Genomic DNA, 20,644 nt, shown 5'->3' with positions numbered 1-20,644 from the left:
GAATTTTAAATATAAAGTAAAATTAAATATTAATATTAATAGTAATAATTTTAAATTTCATTAAAAAGAAAAAATATTTCATTTTAATAGCAGGTTTATAAAACATATATATTAAAAATTCTAATAATAATAATTATTATTATTTATATTATATTAATAATAATTATAATAATAATAATAATAATAATAATAATAATAATAATAATATTATAACAAAATAAATAATATTAATACATGAGAAACTTGAGTACAAAATCATGTTATTTATAAAAAGTGGTAGTACATTTAAATTATAATAAATTTTATTTGTACAAAATATTATTGTTCGTCATTAATTTTAATGATATTATCAGAGCCTACCAGTGACCTTTAATAACACAGTTGACTGACATATACCATATTTATCACATTAACACTAATATTTAGATCTATTATAAACATTTGCGAATTAAATATTACAAACAAATGAACTAGATAAACTTATATATTAATATGATTATGTGGATCAGAATCATTGATACCTCTAACTGAATATATATTTATATCTAACCATGTCATACTTTAAGTATTATATTTTGTATTTACACAAAAATAAATAAATTATGGGCTTTCATATATATATATATATATATATATATATATATATATATATATGTATATATAATATATACACACACATATATATATATGTATATGTATGTGTGAATTTATGTAAAAAAAACCTTTAACTTATGGTCTTCATAATTCATAAAATATATGATAATGTTGGTTTATATTGGTATTTTACTCCGTCATTATGGCATGAACGGATAATATTAACTAAAATAAATAATCTTGGTAAAGTTTACATATTAAAATACAACCCGAAAGCGCCTAGTATGCGTGAGATGTGGATTTATTAATATTTTTTGAGAGAGGGGAAAGAGTTACTGAGGTCGGAAATTAAAATTGAAGAATACTAAAATTCAAATAACAATTATAAATAAAATCTTATGTAAACAAACAACTATATTATGTAAAATTACTAAAATTTCTAAAAAATTTCCATGGATCGTCCTTAACAGTAAAAAACAAGAAATGTCACTACAAGTCTCTACGTTAATTGTAGATAACACTATTGCACCAATGTCATCAAAATAAAAATCTACTCATATACAAAAATAAATCCATCATCATTAGGAGGGGGGACAACATGAAATATTATCAACAAGAAAAACTAAAATAATATCGATTCGCCCAATATAGAGCATGTCCGTGCATTGCACGGGCTACAGAGCTAGTTAATCATTATTATGGAACATTGTGATATGCTCAACCAGATCGAATTGTAGTTGACGATGTTTCTGCCTGTTACAAATTTGGATAGTCCTTCCGATATACATTTCATTAGAGGCTAAAGATTCTTCGCCTAAGTTTGGAGGCGGTAAGCCATATGTTGCATCATCGTAAGATGGTAAAGCGCCAAAGGGAGTGACGTGTGTGTCTCTCTCATCCTCAACGATCATATTATGTAGTATAATACACGCTCTCATTATTTTAGCGAGATCTTCTTTATCCCAAAATTGTGTTGGATCATGTACAATTGCAAATTGAGATTGCAACACGCCAAATGTCATTTCTACGTTTTTTCGATGACCTTCTTGATATTTGGAGAACAATTTTCTCTTTTCACCTTGTGGGCGTGGAATTGTTTCACGAACGTAGCCCATTCAGGATAGATTCCATCTGTTAGATAGTACCCCATGTTATAGTTGTTACCATTAATATTGTAATTTACCTTAGGAGCACGACCTTCTTGTACATCATCAAATATCGGTTATCGGTCTAACACATTCATGTCGTTATTAGAACCAGCAACTCCAAAAAATGCATGTCATATCCATAGGTCCGATGAGGCAACAACATTAAGCAATATTGTTGGAACTCCTTTATGACCCCTCATGAACATCCCTTTCCATGCTTTAGGGCAATTTTCCACTGCAAATGCATGTAGTCAATACTCCCCATCATTCCGGGAAAACCGCGAGCCTTTCCCATTTTTATGAGACGTTGTACATCATTTGAGTTTGGCTTTCGCAAATATTCACTCTCAAAAATTAAAATAATATTGGTAACAAATTTTTTCAAGCATTCAATTGCAGTGGACGTACCAATGCACACATAATCATCAACCGCATCCGTTCCAATTCCATATGCCAACATGCGTATGGCCGCCGTGAATTTTGTAAAGGTGATAGGCCCTTTCTTTCCAATGCATCAACCTTCTGCTGAAATATGGATCAAAATTTGAAAGAGCATCCACAATTCGAAGGAACACGTGTCTTCCCATTCGAAACCGTCGTCGGAATGTATCTAGAGGGTATACTGGATTTTGAGCAAAATAATCTCTCTCCAATCGTTCATGACCCGCTTCGCGGTCTTTGCATATCACTCGTTTAGTCGTGGTTGACGAGCCTTCTTCAATAAATTCTTTAGACATATCAGAGTTCTCATCCGTAGTATATATTTTGATTGCACTGTGAATGAAAAAAATGAGTTGCAGACTATCACAAAGAACAGACATGTTTTATAGGAGATAAAAATAATAAAAGAAAACGGCTAGTTCGAACTAAAAATAAACAAGAACTAAATTACAACGAGTAGTTCCAAATAGAAACAAACAAAACTAGCTTCCAAGAACTTATTCCAAACAGAATCAAACGAACAACTAGTTTCCAACAACTAATTCCAAATAAAAATAAACAAGCAACTAGATTCCAATGGCTAGTTCCACCTGCGTCTTGATTTGACTTCCTCAATAATTTTGGCATAAATCTCTCGTTGAGCCTCTTTCATTATACTAGTATCAAGCGTAAGAAGTTGCATATCTGATTCATTCTCTATCCTAGCCTCCTCTTTTTCTTAAGTTCATTGAACTCTGCCATTAGATCTAATCTCCTGCATAAACTAGCTTTTATTTCTTCATAATCTTTTTTTTAAGATCATTAAACTCTGCCTTTTTTTCCCGTCCCTCTTAGCTCTTTTGTACCTTTAGGACGAACCGGTGATTCAACAACATTCTCATCTGTTGGTGTTTCATTCATCAATGATGAGTAGTTCCCAAAATCACTAAATTTAGTTCTCTTTGCACTTCCATTATTTGTCTCTTTAGGCTGTCTCCATTTAGGATATCTCTTTAGATCATTCCAATGCTTGTCAAAATTAAACTTCTTATTGTATTTAGTTTTATGGAAACCATGAGCTGCCGCAATTATGTTGTCCAAATTTGTACCACTCCCCATTTTTGAGACAGCTTCCTCATAACATGTTCTATATTGCTAAGCCCCTTCATTTATTTCGTTGCCACCTTTTTTTGATAGATATTACCCCTCTTTTGATAATACCGTGATTACTTTATTCACAATAGTTACAAATTTGATCCCAAAATTCACCCTTTTTTATTCGCCCCGATCAAGGGATCAATCGACACATTCAACCATGCGCTAATTAAGAGTTTATCTTCAGGAGGTCATTTCACTTGTTAGGGGAATGGCAAGGGTTTGGAAGGTGGTATTGGGTTAACGATATATGAAACTAATATCATATGACGTATGTTTAGTTGATTGCTATAATTGATATTGATAGTATATTAATATCATGTTTGTTTGATTGTTGTAATTTATATGAGTAATTTTAAATATTTTTAAGGTTATAATTTTAAATAATTTAAATAATAAAAAATTTAATATTTTTTTTATATTTTTTAATTGCTAACTTAATTTTGTATTATAAATTACACGTAGTATATAATTATTATTATTATTATTTTAAATTTCTTATTGTGTGCTATTTTTCGGCCGTAAATATTATTTAATATTATTTTTTCAATAGTCATTTTTAAATTAATATTTATAAACTTAGGGGTGTATCCTTATTTAATAATTTTTTAGGTTCAATAATTCACTTTGGATATTAGAAATATTTAAAAACTAGTTGCCCTCCTATCTCTCTCTTTCGCAAAACCTTAATTCTTATTTTTTCGATTGGTTAATGATAAACACTGTTTTGATAATTTTTCCTAATTTTATTTACTTCAAATAAATCTATCTCTTCATTAAGAGTTTTAGTTCTATGTATAGGTTTTCTTAACTATATATTGTGTTTTGTTCTCTCTCATTGTGAGAGTTTAGTTTGTTTGTTTTGTTCTCTGGAATCGTAGATCTACAAAATTTCGTATATTGGTTCATTGATAGGGGTCCTATCAGATTACGACTATTATTAATTGTTCGAATGCGTTTCGACACGTCAAATTTCTGTGTTCTCACAATTTCAACAGATTGTTGGATTGTCTTTATAAAATGATGTATATGTCAACAATGCGAGCGAGAAATATACAACAGTGAAAGATCCGATCAACGATCGTAGTTTTGTTCAAAAAGACTATGATTTGATTTATCTTGATACGTATTTATTCAGTTTTAATTATTATTATAATTTTTTTTGGATTTTAATTAATAAACTAATTGAATATCCAATTTTTTTTAATAAATGACAGCTAATTTAACAATCTTGAACAATTTTTTTTTAACGTAGGTAACCGGCGGCCGCTACCCATCGGGTGCGCACTAGATAAACCTTACGGGCTCCTAAAGTTCAACAACTTCCATTTAGATTTTTGAAATATTAAATAATAAATTAATAATTGGTACACTGATATAGAATTCAGGATTTTAGAAATCAAACTCCAATTAAAATTCTAATATCTAATTTAGCAGTTTTGAATTTTGTAGGGTTCAAAATGCCCCGTTAAAATTTTAAAAATATTAAAACTTAGTAAAATGCACAACAATCCAATTAGAAAAAATTGGGGAAAGCGTTACTTAAAGCGATCTAACTTAAGTAACGTTTAGCATAACAAAAAAAAATTAAAAACCTCAAACACAAGTTCATCTAGCGTCATGGACAAAAAAAGGAAAAAAATAGTATTAATAACAACCAACACGCTAAGCAATTTAGTGTTTTAGCTAAACGTTACCATTTTATGCGTTTCTACATACTATTTGGACTGTTTTTACATGTCGTGCCATTTTAAACAATATTCTACCCATGTACCATATAGGGCTAAAAACCGGTATACTTGGTGTTATTAATTATCTTTACATTATCAGAAGCAATTTGTACTTTACCCGAATGTGAAAGAAAACATTATACTTGAACAAGGTACATAATCTGACTGCAGGTTGGGTTTTTAAATCTTGTTAACTTTCTTGACTTTTAATTGTCAACATTGTAAAATTGACATTTGCTCCATGATTGTTGATTAGTGAGTTGAAGGCTTTTACTTGGACAGTAAAAATGTTTCACAAAAAACGTACTCGCCCTGTCTCTAAAAACGTGTCCTATTTATGTTGGACACGTTTGCCAATACACACTTTTGATTGTTAATATCTTTAATTTTGTATTACTATTAAATATAAAAACTTCATTGTATTAAAATACTCATAAATACGAATTCATCAAGATGACTATATTTGATCTTATAGATTAGACATAAATTAATAGTCAATCGCTTACCATGAATAATGTCAAAATTCAAAATAAGAAAGTTATTGTACATGACTTTTTTTGAAATAAAGAATTTGTACGTGGTTACTTTTGTTTGGAAACCGTATTTTTTATAAAAAAAATTCAAAGTAAAATCGTAAAAGACTTTGAAAAGTAGCATTTATTTCAAACAAATAACATTACTAACTTATTTTGAAAAATAAAACATTAAAATCTATAATGTTAACCGTCGTCGTGTAAAATGTCGTTCAGGTAAGAATAAATTCTACGAACTTCAGCAGAATTGGAATTTGACTTAGGTTCAGAAGTAATATCGTTTAGGTCAAAATCTCTACGAATCCGCTGAATAACATTTAGTTCAATCTCTAGGAATTCTGGCAGAATTAGAATCTGATGAATGCTTTGGAATAACACATCAACGGTCCCAAAAGTTCCCCGCCTAGCATGTCGACATCATCATCAATATTCACGTCTTTAACTACCTTTCCTTCTATTGCACTTCTAAGCTTTCCATGACATCGTCGAAACATTCCCCACAAAAATTGTGCTTATACCCCTCTGTAGTAAAAAAGAAAAGATCATTATAATCAAGCACATGCTATAATCAGGTGGTGTATATATGATCCAATACTTCATCAAATGAGTTTTCACTTTATCTTCCCTCATCACAGATACCAACTAAAACTAATATGACAATACAAGTAGTACTATAAACCAAGCAAAGTGAAAGACGACCTGGCTCCCTTTTATTACGTTTAACATACTTGTGTTCATTTAATATGCATATACATATGCAGTTTGGACATATCACATGGATAAGCACTTTTTTCCTTAAAGACAGACATTAATCCCTATTTAATTTATGGCGCTGTTAGTTTAATTTCATATCAAACAAATATCCCAAGTCCATATTCAACAAGAAAATGTACTCTGAAAATACTGTACGGCCATTATCAGGGGATAGAGTAGCGTCTATATCTGCTATAGGAAGTTAAGAGAAAAGTACACAAACCAATCACAGAAGCACATTTATTTAGTGAACATCATTGTCAAAAAGGAAACAATTACGAATTCAAAGCAGCAGTCAGAAAAAAGAAGTTAAGGCTTATGAGAATATGTGGTCACATGGAATAACATAAGTTTTGCTACAGAAACTTATGAGACCAGTTTTATACCCAATGGGAACGTTAACCTTTACAATGGAAGAAAGTGAGAGCTAGGCCCAGTACACTGGAAAACTGCAATCTTACTATCTGTTGTTCAGATAAAATTAAATGAACTTTAGTCATGGTATCTGGACTAGGAAAATGAAGGAGCCTGTACACATTTAATATTTCTTTAGTCATAACTATGGAAGACAAAGAAAGAAAGCTGTCAACAAATTCATATTAATATATGTGGATTGATAATAATCACCAACATTCATGTACCCAAGAAACTCTTTGCCTACAATTTTTACTGTCCTGCCATTTCTATACCTACAAATATGATCTTAGATGTGAAAACAAATACACAGGCAAACTACAAAAGAGATAATACAACAACTTCACCAAGTACAAAATGTTTCTATAACCATAGGTTCGTATCATCTCAAAGTTATCAAACATGTGGAGGCGTCCATGGATCCAATCAGCATATAGCATTTGGAAACTTGCAACACAATCACTATCTTTTGCAGTTATATAATTTATTTATTTTTAAATACCGATTAAGGCCGTGTTTGTAAAGGGAAAAAAACAATATATCTGCAAAAAAGTACTTTTAAATAAACCGTGCGTAACTAGGATATACTTGTCATGTAAATTAATAGGAAAATACATCAAAAGTTAACCTGTAGGGCCACTCCTTTAAATCTTCCTCTGAAGTCTTTCGCAGTAATCCTTCTGTTTCTTGGGAGGAGGATAATGATCAACTCTTCATCCTTCGTTTCTTGCATGACCATTTGCTTCAACTGAAGCGGAGGAGCAAAACTAGACCTTCTCATGTTACAGTCATGCACACCACTTCCATGAATAAGTAAAATATGTATGATTTAATATTGTCGGTAAAAGATATAACATACATTAACTATGTAAACCATTCAGAATGAGTTGTGACCGGTCTCCAATGGAGTAATTTGGAATACGTACCCAAAAAAATTGATACCTCAAAGGTATAAATGACTAAATAATAAATATGGTATTTAGAGTATCCATATGAGATTTATAACTCCAAATGTGAATACTTAAAAGGTAAAAATTGACTACTTTTGCATGAAACAAATGTGATTTATGAGTCTCGATGATGGGTAAGACACTATGTTTCTTAACCTCTCAATATGGTTGCACTGATCACATAGGTATTATGTGGGGTAGTATTTCAATTCTAGTGAGATTTATCTATTTTTTTTGCAAAAAATCTATTGATTTTAGTTGCATGAATTTCTATAATAAAAATAAAATAATAGCAAATAAAAATATCTAAAAAAAATAACAACAAATATTACAAATCTTGCATTAATTTAAAAAGAATGGACAATTACCTGGAAACTATATGTCAACGGGGAGGGGGATTCATGGAGCATTTTCTTCATTGTTTCTGCAAGTATTTCAAAAATTTATGAAGTAGAAGTAGCAGTTCGATAATAAAATTAAAAAAAAATCACAGAACAAACTTAAAGATGGTAAAATAATTCAGTCCAATGGTCTAACTGTGCCACAATCATATCTATACACACACAGTATACACACACACATAGATAATCAAGATTGTATAAGTGAATAGAGTCTGGAAATTTCATATTCCTCCCTTCTATATATCTAAAATTGATATACGTTTTATGAGGAGATTTACTGCACATATTTTCCTCCACTAATCTTAGTTCATAATTAAGTTTTTACATCCCTTAATTCGAAGAAGAGTGTCACTAAACGGGAGATGATGACAACTATGCTCATTTATTGTGCACTATTGAAGTAAAAAACTAAGTACTAGGGAACCACACATAAGACTATACCTCAAATTCAAAAGTAATTGCATCTCCTTGTTCAGTGAAGCATTTTCAATAAGACAGGTTGTCTAGATAATCCAATGTTTCCAAACCTTCTATCCTCACTTCACTGTAAACCATATGAATTTTGGTCAGTCCAGGTAGCAGAAACAAAAGAGGACGAGCTAAATACTGTAAATTTCACTCCGGCAAGCCTTCATAGTATCAAGAAATCTAATTAAGCAACAAGATCGCAAAGTCTACATTCCTTCTCCTTTATTATTATGTGGCAAATGATCAAAATAACATTGAGAAGGAGAAGTGTCTAAATGGCACATCTGAAAAGCCTTCAAGTGTCACTTATGTAAAACATAACGCACACATGTGTTTCTGTTAGAATAATATAAGATCCTGTAAAGGGCCATTCTCTAATACCTTGAGGTTTTAGAGTAACTGGTTCCTCTACATGGTATCAGAGCTCAGGCCGGCAGAGGACTCAGGTTCGATCCATGCCAACCCCAACATTTCTCACAATTTAAGAGGGACACGAAAGACAAATTTATGCCCCAAAGATGGGCGCCCGTGATCCACTCTTCGACCCATAAATGGGCTTTCGAGTGAGGGGGAGTGTTAGAATAATATAAGATCCTGTAAAGGGCCATTCTCTAATACCTTGAGTTTTTAGAGTAACTGGTTCCTTGACAATTTCAACTATAACTTAAATGTATTGTGCATGTACTAAAATGTGGCAGTAATTTAAACGTGTCAGTATGATCATTTTTCTCTCATATTGTGTTGATAAAAGGTAAATGCACTTAACTTTATTTCACCTACTTAAAACAAATGAAATGCTTTCAAAAAAATATTAAAGCAGCGTTTAGCATAAGCCTCTTCTACTTTTAAGTAAGTAATATATTCCCTTAGAAACTAACAGTGAGAGGGAGTTGAAAATGTAGCATTGTACTCACTAGCACCATTTTGGTGATATGCAAAAGATTACTAAATGACATACATACATAGCACGAAAACGTCAACCATTTACAAATAGCAGAGGTTTTAATAGGTACTTAAATGTCACTGCCAACTTAGCCCAGTCCTGTTTCTATGATCTTTGTTTTATTTCATGTCACAACACATTACAACCAGTGACAGAGTATTTAGGTTCAAAAATGTCAGTGCATACCAGATATCCGAAACAGACAAATATGTATGGTAGCCAAATGAGAAACTAAAGGCTGTTGTCAATGTTCCTGATGCGCGATATCATGTTGAGATTCCCACAAGATGAAAGAGAAACCCTAAGTCGAAACTCATAACTATGGAAGACAAAGAAAGAAAGCTGTCAACAAATTCATATTAATATATGTGGATTGATAATAATCACCAACATTCATGTACCCAAGAAACCATTTGCCTACAATTTTTACTGTCCTGCCATTTCTATACCTACAAATATGATCTTAGATGTGAGAACATATACACAGGCAAACTACAAAAGAGATAATACAACTTCACCAAGTACAAAATGTTTCTATAACCATAGGTTCGTATCATCTCAAAGTTATCAAACATGTGGAGGCGTCCATGGATCCAATCAGCATATAGCATTTGGAAACTTGCAAAACAATCACTATCTTTTGCAGTTATATAATTTATTTATTTTTAAATACCGATTAAGGCCGTGTTTGTAAAGGGAAAAAAACAATATATCTGCAAAAAAGTACTTTTAAATAAACCGTGCGTAACTAGGATATACTTGTCATGTAAATTAATAGGAAAATACATCAAAAGTTAACCTGTAGGGCCACTCCTTTAAATCTTCCTCTGAAGTCTTTCGCGGTAATCCTTCTGTTTCTTGGGAGGAGGATTATGATCAACTCTCCATCCTTCGTTTCTTGCATGACCATTTGTTTCAACTGAAGCAGAGGAGCAAAACTAGAGAAAATTTTAAAACCTGCATCAAGTTATCGGTACTATGATTTCAAATAAAAAGACTGCAACGTGAATATAACGATAATTGGTATATACCTTGGGAAAACAAACAGAGATTCCTCCTCGCTTGCATTATAAGGCCTGGGAACCTTCAGAAAACATTTAGGAATATAATTAAGATTACGCCCGGTATTGTATATTAAGCAGCATAACTTGATTACTCAATCACTCACTCAACAAATACATAAGGCACATTTTAAACTTAAAACTATATTCGCCCTTTTGTTTATAGTTTCTAAAGTACATTTTTTGGTCATTCTGTAATGCACCACAACCCAGAAATTATATTCTCAAGAAAATTCTATCATGGATCACTTACAGAGAGATATTTCAAAGAGCAAGTTGTCGTTAGAAGCACTTAAACAGCGAGCCAAAAAAACAACTTAAGACTACAACCTAATTAACTACATAGATTGCAATTACCAGCAAGAAAGTCTGCACATAACCATTATACACTTCAATGCCAGAGGGCACAAGAGGCAGTAGTAGTGCAAGAAAGTCTACATGTTGTACACTTTAATTGTTGTACCACACAACAGGGAGAAGTGGTGTCTGTTTTGAGAAACATAATTGTGGAAAAGTTTCAATATAATTTGTCATCCAAAGTTAGATGGGTCAAATTAGTTTGCCTAAACTCTTGATCGGAACATCGAATATTGGGTATTATTCTCTTAAAAGATTTTTATGTATGTTCTGCGTTTTACCGAAAAGAAATAGTGATTCATGTATTTGTGTAATGAGAAATATAAATCTTTTGCGATGCTGGTGTATTGTGTCAGAAATCGGATTACAGCTTATGAGTCGAATCCAAAAACATCAAATATAAGCAGCAGTGGAGCTCTGAGGTTGGTAAGAATAAGGTACTAAGATTTATAGAAGGGGAAGAAATAAAGGAGCCTGTACACATCTAAGAATTCCTTGTTGTCTACAACAGAAGACTGGAAGGTCAAAATGAAGACCCTGATTAGAAGTTATCAAGACATTATATTTGAGACCTCATTCATCCACCAAGGTAAATTTCATCAACAGTCGTGGAAAAATAACTAAATAAGACTATATATCTACAAATCATATGGGCCAATAAGGAATCTGAACAATTACTGAAGCGAAAAGTATTCAATTGGGAATATGAACAATTACCGAAGAGGAAAGAACTAAGTTCTCTACTATGCAAAAAGATTAATAGGGGCTTTAGAGAGATATTTAAGGGACTAGAGTAATTATCTTTATATTTGCTTTCTGCACCCATATATTATTCTGGGAATTACCAGATCCAGTAGGTGCAGCTGCTTTAAATAATTGGACTCGGGTACGGAAATTCAAATATATCCAAGTATCAGATTTGGCACTTTGAAAGACTTAGAACCTGGCAACACCATTTGGCGGTTGGCACAAATATGGGGACACGACATTTTTTTAATTTAAATTCATTGAATATAATAGGTAGAGTTTGGGGGCCAGAAACAGAGCTAAAATTTTTATTAGGTTATATATGCTCCTATCATGTTTCAATGTTCTATTTCCTGTAATATTTTCCTTATTGACATTTATTTCCAAGTATTACTTATAACCAAAAATGAATGTGGACGGTATCCACTGTAGATTTCTTCTTTATACACTACACGCATATCTACAGTTCTACTTGTGGTGGTTGACTTTATTGTCTTCCATCCCCCATTCATTTTTCCCCATCCCTCCATCATCTACCCACATCTGCAAACATATTCAAATTCACCTTTAAAGCACCGGTAGATCTGCAATTATTACAGGAGGGATGCTTTTTACGGCAAACTTCGAATATTTTTTGGCGAGCTACAATTATTTTCCAGTAACAACAAAGTAGGATTAAGTTTCAAGACCATATATCAAATAATACTCATCTCAAATAATGCAGTACAAATAATGCATTATAAATAATGCAGTTTCAAGACCATATATCAAGTAATGCAGTACAAAGTACAAACACTACACTCGCTCTTAACAAAAATCAAATTGTAAACTGAAATTATAAACTATTAATTAAAAACTCCTTTTCTTGAATTTGATTTTCTACTCTCAATTTATTTATACTGTTTTAATTTTGCAGGTGATTAGATTTAAATTTCCATTTTAGGGCTTTCATTTTAGGACTTTCAGTTAGGTATACATCTCTAACTAGTCTAACTGATTACGGCTTCAATTTATCTTTCTTCCATTTAGTCATAGGTTTAGCATTAAAGGGCAAGTGTATCCTGCGATTCTACCTGTTGAAGATAAGAAAGTTACTGGTAAGGTTTGTTTAATAATGATAATCCATCTTGACTTTCAGCCTGTATAACATTAATGATATATAGCCCTCTATAGTATTAATAATTTCCATTCTTTATGTAGTTATGAACATTTAGATATAATCTTCAAATTACTTACTTCCATGTGTTGATTCTCTTACTATTATCATAGAACTTTTGAGCAATTTGCATCAGGTTACATAGGTTTCCATAGCTTATCCAATGTAAAAATTCACATAACCCGTTGTTCTAATAACTGAATCTTCAAAAGCAATAATATTTTTCATATGCATATCATCACTATGTACTAATCTGCAAGTTGTAATTATATTTAGGAATTTCAAGTTGCCTCACTTTCTGATGGGGATTATAAGAAAAAAAAATGAAAGAAATTATTTATGAACTTGATTCGGGAAAATTCCATTGTCTGCAAAATTACAGAGTATGTGCGTATTGCATTGATATATGAAATCATTAGTACGTGGTCAACATGCCTGCTGCTTTATCCTCTTTGTTGCTTCTTGTTTATGTATGCACTAGTCAAAAAGAGAACTAATACTAAACATACAGATTGGTTTTACAAAAACAAAGTTGTAGCCAGTGTCCTACTTACCAAAGCTTGTTGCAGACGTGCATTCTATTCTTGTAACACGTTCAGTTTCGCTTCCAAGTCATGAGTATAAGCCTAGCCAATCAGAATATATGAAAACAAACTTTAGAAACAGACTTGGTGTGGCCCTTTTAAAGACCATGATTCGTACTTATTTTTTGTGAATATTTCTTCTTAAATAGAAATTATAACAAAATATTTTTTTTCTGCAACCACTTAACAAAGCACTAAGTATCACCACTGTGCATCTTCCATATTAGGCTCAATCGATTATTAATCATCATCCCAGATGATCCAGTACAATTGAAAATATGATACATGAGAAAATTTATCATTTATAGAGGTGGATCGCCCCTGAAGAATATATGAGTTTCGGCCATAATCATATACAAAAATGGTAATATATCTTAATAAAACTAAGCGGACTTGATACTTATGGCTTATATAATGGTTAACTAGACACCTCAGAGTTCCCCTAATTCTATTCTCTTTTCGAATAAGGTTTCTCAAGCTCTAGGCTAAATATTCTACTTGACTCATTAATTTATTCAACTACAGATTCGACTCATTAATATTCAATTGAACTAAATAAAGTAAAAATGTTCGAGCCCATAAAACATAAATTGCTCCCACCATAACATTCAATTAATTACAAAATCACGCTGTGTGTATAAATAAAAAATAGCAGTTAAACCAATAGAACAATATCAGATCAAACACAAATTTATATTAATATATATATTTATATGACTGTATTTATATATTTTTATATATATATATATATTAATGTATTACTTGGGTTTTAAGTAGTATAAGTTTGTAGATCTCTAAATACAGGAAAGAGTTTCAGTGGCAAAAACAGTAATTACCCATGGCTAATGCAATCGATATCTAGTCTATATTCTAGAAAGATAAGTATGCTGGAGGAAGTGTCACCTGAAATAACATTTACAATATATGTAGTTAGATCGCCATTGAACAAAATCAATTTGTTAACACTGAGTTTATAGTTTATACGTATCATTTCAGTGGCAAAAACAGTAATTACCCATGGCTAATGCAATCGATATCTATTCTATATTCTTGAGCATAATAGAAAGATAAATATGCTGGAGGAAGTGTCGCCTAAATAACATTCACAATATATGTAGTTAGATCGCCATTGAACAAAATCAATTCGTTAACACTGAGTTTATAGTTTCTACGTATCATTACGAAATAGTCAGTACCTGGATTATTGTTGCCTTTAACACTTCACCATCTAATCCTAAATAAAGACAGGCAAGGCCCCAACATTGGTCCCATGATAAACCTCCAAAGGATGCCGGTAATAGGGACTCCAATCGACCAATTTTCATCTATCTTTTTATTAATTGCCATGAATAAACCTGAAATATGCATAGCAGTAAGCAAAGCATATATATGAAGAGAATCTGGCTATATGTAAGGATGTCTACAACAAATTCAGATATTATATCTAATCAGGAAGAGTCACAGATTAGATTATAATGTGTAATAAATCCGTCCTAAATAACCTTAATTATTTTTTTAATGAAGGCTTGCAGACTTGCAACTGCTATCATCAGGTAACTAAACCACTTTCCTTATTAGGCACTGATCTGTTTTTTTACTTGGCCTAATGTCCAGATAATGTGTGTGTGTATGTGGAATTGTATGTAGCTATGAAGAAGTTACACGATGGACTCGGGAATTAGTGCTTTGAACTTACCCAAGCAGAACATGTAAGTGCCCACAGCTGCTTTCGACACAATCAAAATACATTCCTCCATAATGCTTGGCATCTCAAAATGCAACCTGAAGCATAATTTCCATCCAGAAGTTAGCATGATGATAACATAAAAAAACCGATTAATAATATCTAATTTTAATTGTCAAAGGTTCACTGGTTGGCATAATTCACCAAAAGTGTCTATATTTGAGTGTACGCATGTGTATAAGGTATGGGGATTATAGGAAAATCTCTATACACAACTAACAACGATAATTAGAGCTACTATTATCATAGAACTTTTGAGCAATTTGCATCAGGTTACATAGGTTTCCATAGCATATCCAATGTAAAATTCACATTACCCGTTGTTCTAATAACTGAATCTTCAAAAGCAATAATGTTTTTCATATGCAAATCATCACTATGTACTAATCTGCAAATTGTAATTTTATTTAGGAATTTCAAGTTGCCTCACTTTCTGTTGGGGATTATAAGAAATAAAAATATGAAAGAAATTATTTATGAACTTGATTCGTGAAAATTCCATTGTCTGCAAAATTACAGTGTCTGTGTGTATTGCATTGTTATATGAAATGATTAGTATGTGGTCAACATGCCTGCTGCTTTATCCTCTTTGTTGCTTCTTGTATATGTATGCACTAGTCAAAAAGAGAACTAATAATAAACATGCAGATTGGTTTTACAGAAACAAAGTTGTAGCCAGTGTCCTGCTTACCAAAGCATGTTGCAGGAGTGCATTCTCTTCTAGTAACACGTGCAGTTCCGCTTCCAGATAGCGAGTATAAGCCTAACCAATCAGAATATATGAAAACAAACATTAGAAACAGACCTGGCGTGGCCCTTTAAAGACATGGTTTTAATCTAACAAATTTACAGTCATACTTATTTTTTGTGAAATTTCTTCTTGATAGAAAGTAAAACAAAATTATTTTTTCTGCACCCACTTGACAAAGCACTACCCACTTGACAAAGCACTAAGTATCACTTTGCATCTTCCATATTAGGCTCAATCGATCATTAATCCTCATCGCAAATAATCATACAAATGAAAATATGATCATGAAGAAATTTACCATTAATAAGGGTCGCTCGCTCCTTAAAAATATATGAGTTTCCACCAGAATAGTCTACAAAAAAAAGGTAATATATCCTAATAAAACTAAGCGGACTCGATCCCTATGGCTTATATAATGGTTAACTAGACACCTCAAGAGAGGTCCCCAAATTATATTCTCTTTTCGAATAAGGTTTCTCAAGCTCTAGTCTAAATATTCTACTTGACTCATTAATTAATCAAGTCTAGATTCGACTCATAAATATTCAATTGAACTAAATAAAGTAAAAATGTTCATAAATTGCTCCCACCATAACATTCTATTAATTACAAAATCACACTATACGTATAAATAAACAATAGCAGTTATACCAATAGAACAATATCAAATCAAACACTAAATTCTTCGAGTACAACTAACAACGATAAATAGAGCAATAAATCCATGTCGAATGAACATACTCAAGCGCAACAAAACAACACAGTAAGATCGCAGTCAATAAAACAAACAACGTACATGTATATATGATGATCGCATTCAATTAATTAAATCGCAATAAAATGAAGAATTACCTGGAAACTACACATGGACGGGGTGAGCACTTTCTTCATTGTTTCTGCAAGTAATTTCAGAAATTCAAATAAAAATGAAGAATTAAATTAAATAAAAAAACATAAATTATACTCAGAAAAGATTGTATAAGTGAATAGAAATTCGAAATTGACACCTTATACTCGATTCTGATAACCTTATAACCTTATAACCTGTTAGAAGTACAAAATGTTACAAGTACAAAATACAAATTAAGATAACAATATAACTTACTTAGGGTTGACAAAATGTCTTCGTCTTGTTAAAGTCCAGGCATATCTCTTACAACATAAAGTATTATTTATATTCATAATAAATGTAAATATATAAAAAAATATATTAGAATAATCAAATTTTAACCGGGTTTTTAATCGGGTCAGGCCGAGTACGTAAATATACATATAATTCTGAAATTATTACTTTATATTTTAGTTGGGCCCTTGATAACTTTCTAATTTTTTTTATCTGATACTCTTAGCGAGAATATTACTTTACGACCGTGCCCCAAATTACGATTGACAAAATTTATACCTAAATAAGGTTATAACTTTATCCGATATTACTTAATACAGGTTTAAGTGTAGATATAACAAAAAGATTGCGGTTTACATGATCAGCCTGTACAAATACTCATGCTGGCCGGTGAGCATTTTTTCTGTTAATTTGCTGCATGTCATAACTAAAAAGTTTTAAAATCAATTACAGAAATACCAATTCACATTTCTAAATCCATAAACTCTTCTCTCTCTGAAATTACAACATTTCTATGGTCTATGTTGTTTCAGCAAACACCAAATAAAATATGTTTTCATCAACTACATCTTTCCGAAATATTGCATGCAAATCAAAAAATGTTGTTGGTAACTAATAATATCCATGACAAAGATCTATGTTGGACAATTATTGTTGAAGTTAATAGTAACCATTAATTAAAATAACTTCTCTCTCTCGCATGAGAGTCGGCCGCCCTAATTTCACCTAACCCTATCCGCCCTACCTTCTTTTTCACCCTTTCTACCTATCTCTATCTCCATATTTATCTTCATCCCCTACTTTTATTCACTTTTTCTTTAATAAAATCGAGATTTGTTTTACAAAACTCGAAAAATTCATTACAGTTATTCACTTTAATTTTCAGATATACTAAGGTAAGAGCTTGGATTTTATAATAAAATTCAGTTTTTGCATTCAAAATCTCTGGTCTAACAACATATTACAATTTGGTGTTATTTTGAGATTTTTGAAGACAACAGTCATTTAAGCCCAATATTGATGCCTAAAGTCTAAATTGGATTCAGTGCCCCACTCCCGCGGCCAAGCCCACTCATTGTCTACTTCAATATTTGTTCCATATGACTATATCACATATATTTTTCAAGTATGTTTTGAAATTTCAAGTCATATTTTTTTTGACAAAAATGTTTAAAGGATTTTAAATATGAGTAACAGTTCATGATTTAATAGTTATGAGATTTTTCTAAATTTATATAGTTTTAATACAACGTTGATTTTGTGGAGTTCGAACTTTGGCGCCCGAAATATGGGTTTATTTCTAATTATCTACTTAAATATCTAAATTAATTATATCGACTATAAAATATTACATACAGGAGCACCTACGTGTAATTTACATGTCATTCTTATTATATAGGAGTTAAAAACTAACAGGACGGAACCAGAAATAAAATTTACGGGGGACCGACTAATATTTGAAGAAACCAAATTACATTATTTTATATTTTTTTTCAAAATTTAACACTAAAATTTCTGCCAACTTAAACAGTTGACAGATACCGAGACTCCCTCCAGTGCCCTCTAGTTCTCCCTCTGAAAACTAGGTCAAGCTTCTTGCACTAACAAATTGCAGAAGATAAATAAGAATATTAACCAGGTCAAGCTCAATGCAATGAGTGACAGATAAGAATATCTACTTTTTATCGATATTGCATGTTAGTTAATATTTAGAAAAAATTTGGTTAGTGCGTAATTTCGTATCACACTTTAAAATTTTAGATAGACTCGTAATATGGCGACCCTTTTTGATATAATTGGCGAAGGATGGGTTTTGGGATTGTCTGACACACATGTTAAAAAATTATTTTACGATATAATAATTAAACTGAAACAAATAAACATTATTATCTAAGTTTGAAAAAGAAAACATTACAATCTATAATGTTAACTAGAGAAATAACCTTTAGGTCAATCTCTAAGAATTCTAGCAGAATTATAAGATGACTGGTTTGGTGGTTTGGAATCACGCATCAACCATATTCACGTTTCATCAATATTCACGTCTTCAACTATATTTCCTTCCATTGCGACGTTGAAGCATTCCCCACAAAAAAATATGCTTGTACTTGTACCACTCTGTAGTTAAAAAGAAAAAATCATTATAATCAAGCACATGCTATAATTAGGTGCTGCATACATGATCCAATACTTCATCAAATGAATTTTTACTTTATCTTCCCAGATGATGTTTGAAGCGGCCGTGCAACTACAACCAATATGACAATACAAGTAATACTATAAGCATAGCAAAATGAAAGATGACCTTGCACCCTTTTATTACGTTCAATATACTTCTGTTCATTTCATATGCATATACATAGGCAATTGGGACAGCATATCTCATGGATAATCACTTCTTTCATTAAGCCGGACCACTGGGCCCTTAAGTTTTTGGCTGAGCAGAAAGTGAGAAAGTGGTTGCAGCATAAATGGATAACAAATTGATGAAGTACAATTATACAAATCTTTACAGAAAAGTTCAAGAATATACTGTGCGCAACAGAAGGCCTTGGATTCCTGTTTTAAAGAATAGTTTTGAAGGAGGGGTTAAGGACAGAAAAGCTAGAGTAGTATAGCAAGGGTGTTGTAATCTATTACTGTAAGTAGAGGTTTAGTATAAAAAGATCATCAATATTTTAATTACGTTCATGTTTGAACTATTATTCAGAAAATAGAAGTTATTATTCCACCAGCGTCTCTCTCTCTCTCTCTAACTGAATCCTATCAGATTCTCTTGCATTTCAAGCTTAAAATATCTATTCCTTAACTTGTTTTACTGTTCTAAGAAATCAAGCACACACAAAAACATCAGAAAAACAGAAAACTACATGTCAAAGCATAACACCAAATTTAATAGTGTCGTCATAGATTTAGTAATTTTATAGCATAAAATGACAAATTATAGCATTTAAAAAAAACTCGCATAAATATTTAGCCAAAGGAATACTTGATTGGCATATAATAGAATTACTTCATCCAAGATGCAACTCGAGAAGTTTTAGTGGGAAAAGTTTCCTCAACTGTATGCACATCAAAATCAGCATACAAATTCTTCCGTTCAGTATCTCTAGTAAGCTTAAGACCTGAATAATAGACATCGACTCCAAATTACAATTAAGCTGAAATTAATAGAAGCACTTTATGGACTCAAATCATCATTTTAACAAATCACACCATGGAAAACTTTTGTCTGCTGTAAATTTATACGTTTTACATCTACGTTTTACAAATTCAAATTCCAACATTGTCAATTACTCTATGAATTAAAAGGTGTTTATTCAAATACCAAGTATAACAAGAAGAAGGAAATTCCTATTTAAATTATGGCGCTGTTAGTTTATTTTTACATTAAACAAATACTATCAGTCCATATTCGACAAGAAAGTTTATTCTAAAAATACTGTACGGCCATCATCAGGGAATAGAGTAGCGTCTAGATCTGGTACAGGAAGTTACGAAAAAGGTACACAAACCAATCAGAGAAGCACATTAATTTAGTGAACATTGTTAAAAAGAGCCTGTACACATTTAATATTTCGTTGTTGTCTACAACAGAAGACTGGATGGTTA

General features: G+C 31.6%; 1 protein-coding gene and 2 long non-coding RNA genes across 3 annotated transcripts; all 3 read right to left on the bottom strand.

Moving 5' to 3' along the window:
* Positions 1-1,280: 1,280 nt before the first annotated feature.
* On the bottom strand, positions 1,281-1,709 carry LOC141705166 (uncharacterized). Its single transcript, XM_074508232.1, has one exon. It carries the CDS (start codon positions 1,707-1,709, stop codon positions 1,281-1,283), a length of 429 nt encoding a protein of 142 aa, XP_074364333.1.
* Positions 1,710-9,223: 7,514 nt separating this feature from the next.
* LOC141705190 (uncharacterized) lies at positions 9,224-10,594 on the bottom strand. The gene is made up of 3 exons (XR_012568245.1): positions 10,541-10,594; positions 10,309-10,428; positions 9,224-9,828 (listed from the first exon to the last, which is right to left on the bottom strand). It is a non-coding gene; the product is annotated as an uncharacterized LOC141705190 (long non-coding RNA).
* A 4,080-nt stretch (positions 10,595-14,674) lies between these two features.
* Positions 14,675-15,923, bottom strand: LOC141705184 (uncharacterized). The gene is made up of 3 exons (XR_012568238.1): positions 15,850-15,923; positions 15,111-15,196; positions 14,675-14,769 (listed from the first exon to the last, which is right to left on the bottom strand). It is a non-coding gene; the product is annotated as an uncharacterized LOC141705184 (long non-coding RNA).
* Positions 15,924-20,644: the final 4,721 nt, after the last annotated feature.

Source organism: Apium graveolens, unplaced genomic scaffold (genome assembly GCF_009905375.1).
Source record: "Apium graveolens cultivar Ventura unplaced genomic scaffold, ASM990537v1 ctg8610, whole genome shotgun sequence".
In the NCBI taxonomy this organism is placed as follows: domain Eukaryota; kingdom Viridiplantae; phylum Streptophyta; class Magnoliopsida; order Apiales; family Apiaceae; genus Apium; species Apium graveolens.
The sequence above is the reverse complement of the archived record's forward strand: the minus strand, read 5'-3'. Positions and strand labels throughout refer to the sequence as shown.

What these genes read in the sequence shown, in the direction of transcription:
- LOC141705166 (XM_074508232.1), bottom strand. Translation starts at nt 1,709, where the DNA reads ATGGGCTACGTTCGTGAAACAATTCCACGCCCACAAGGTGAAAAGAGA.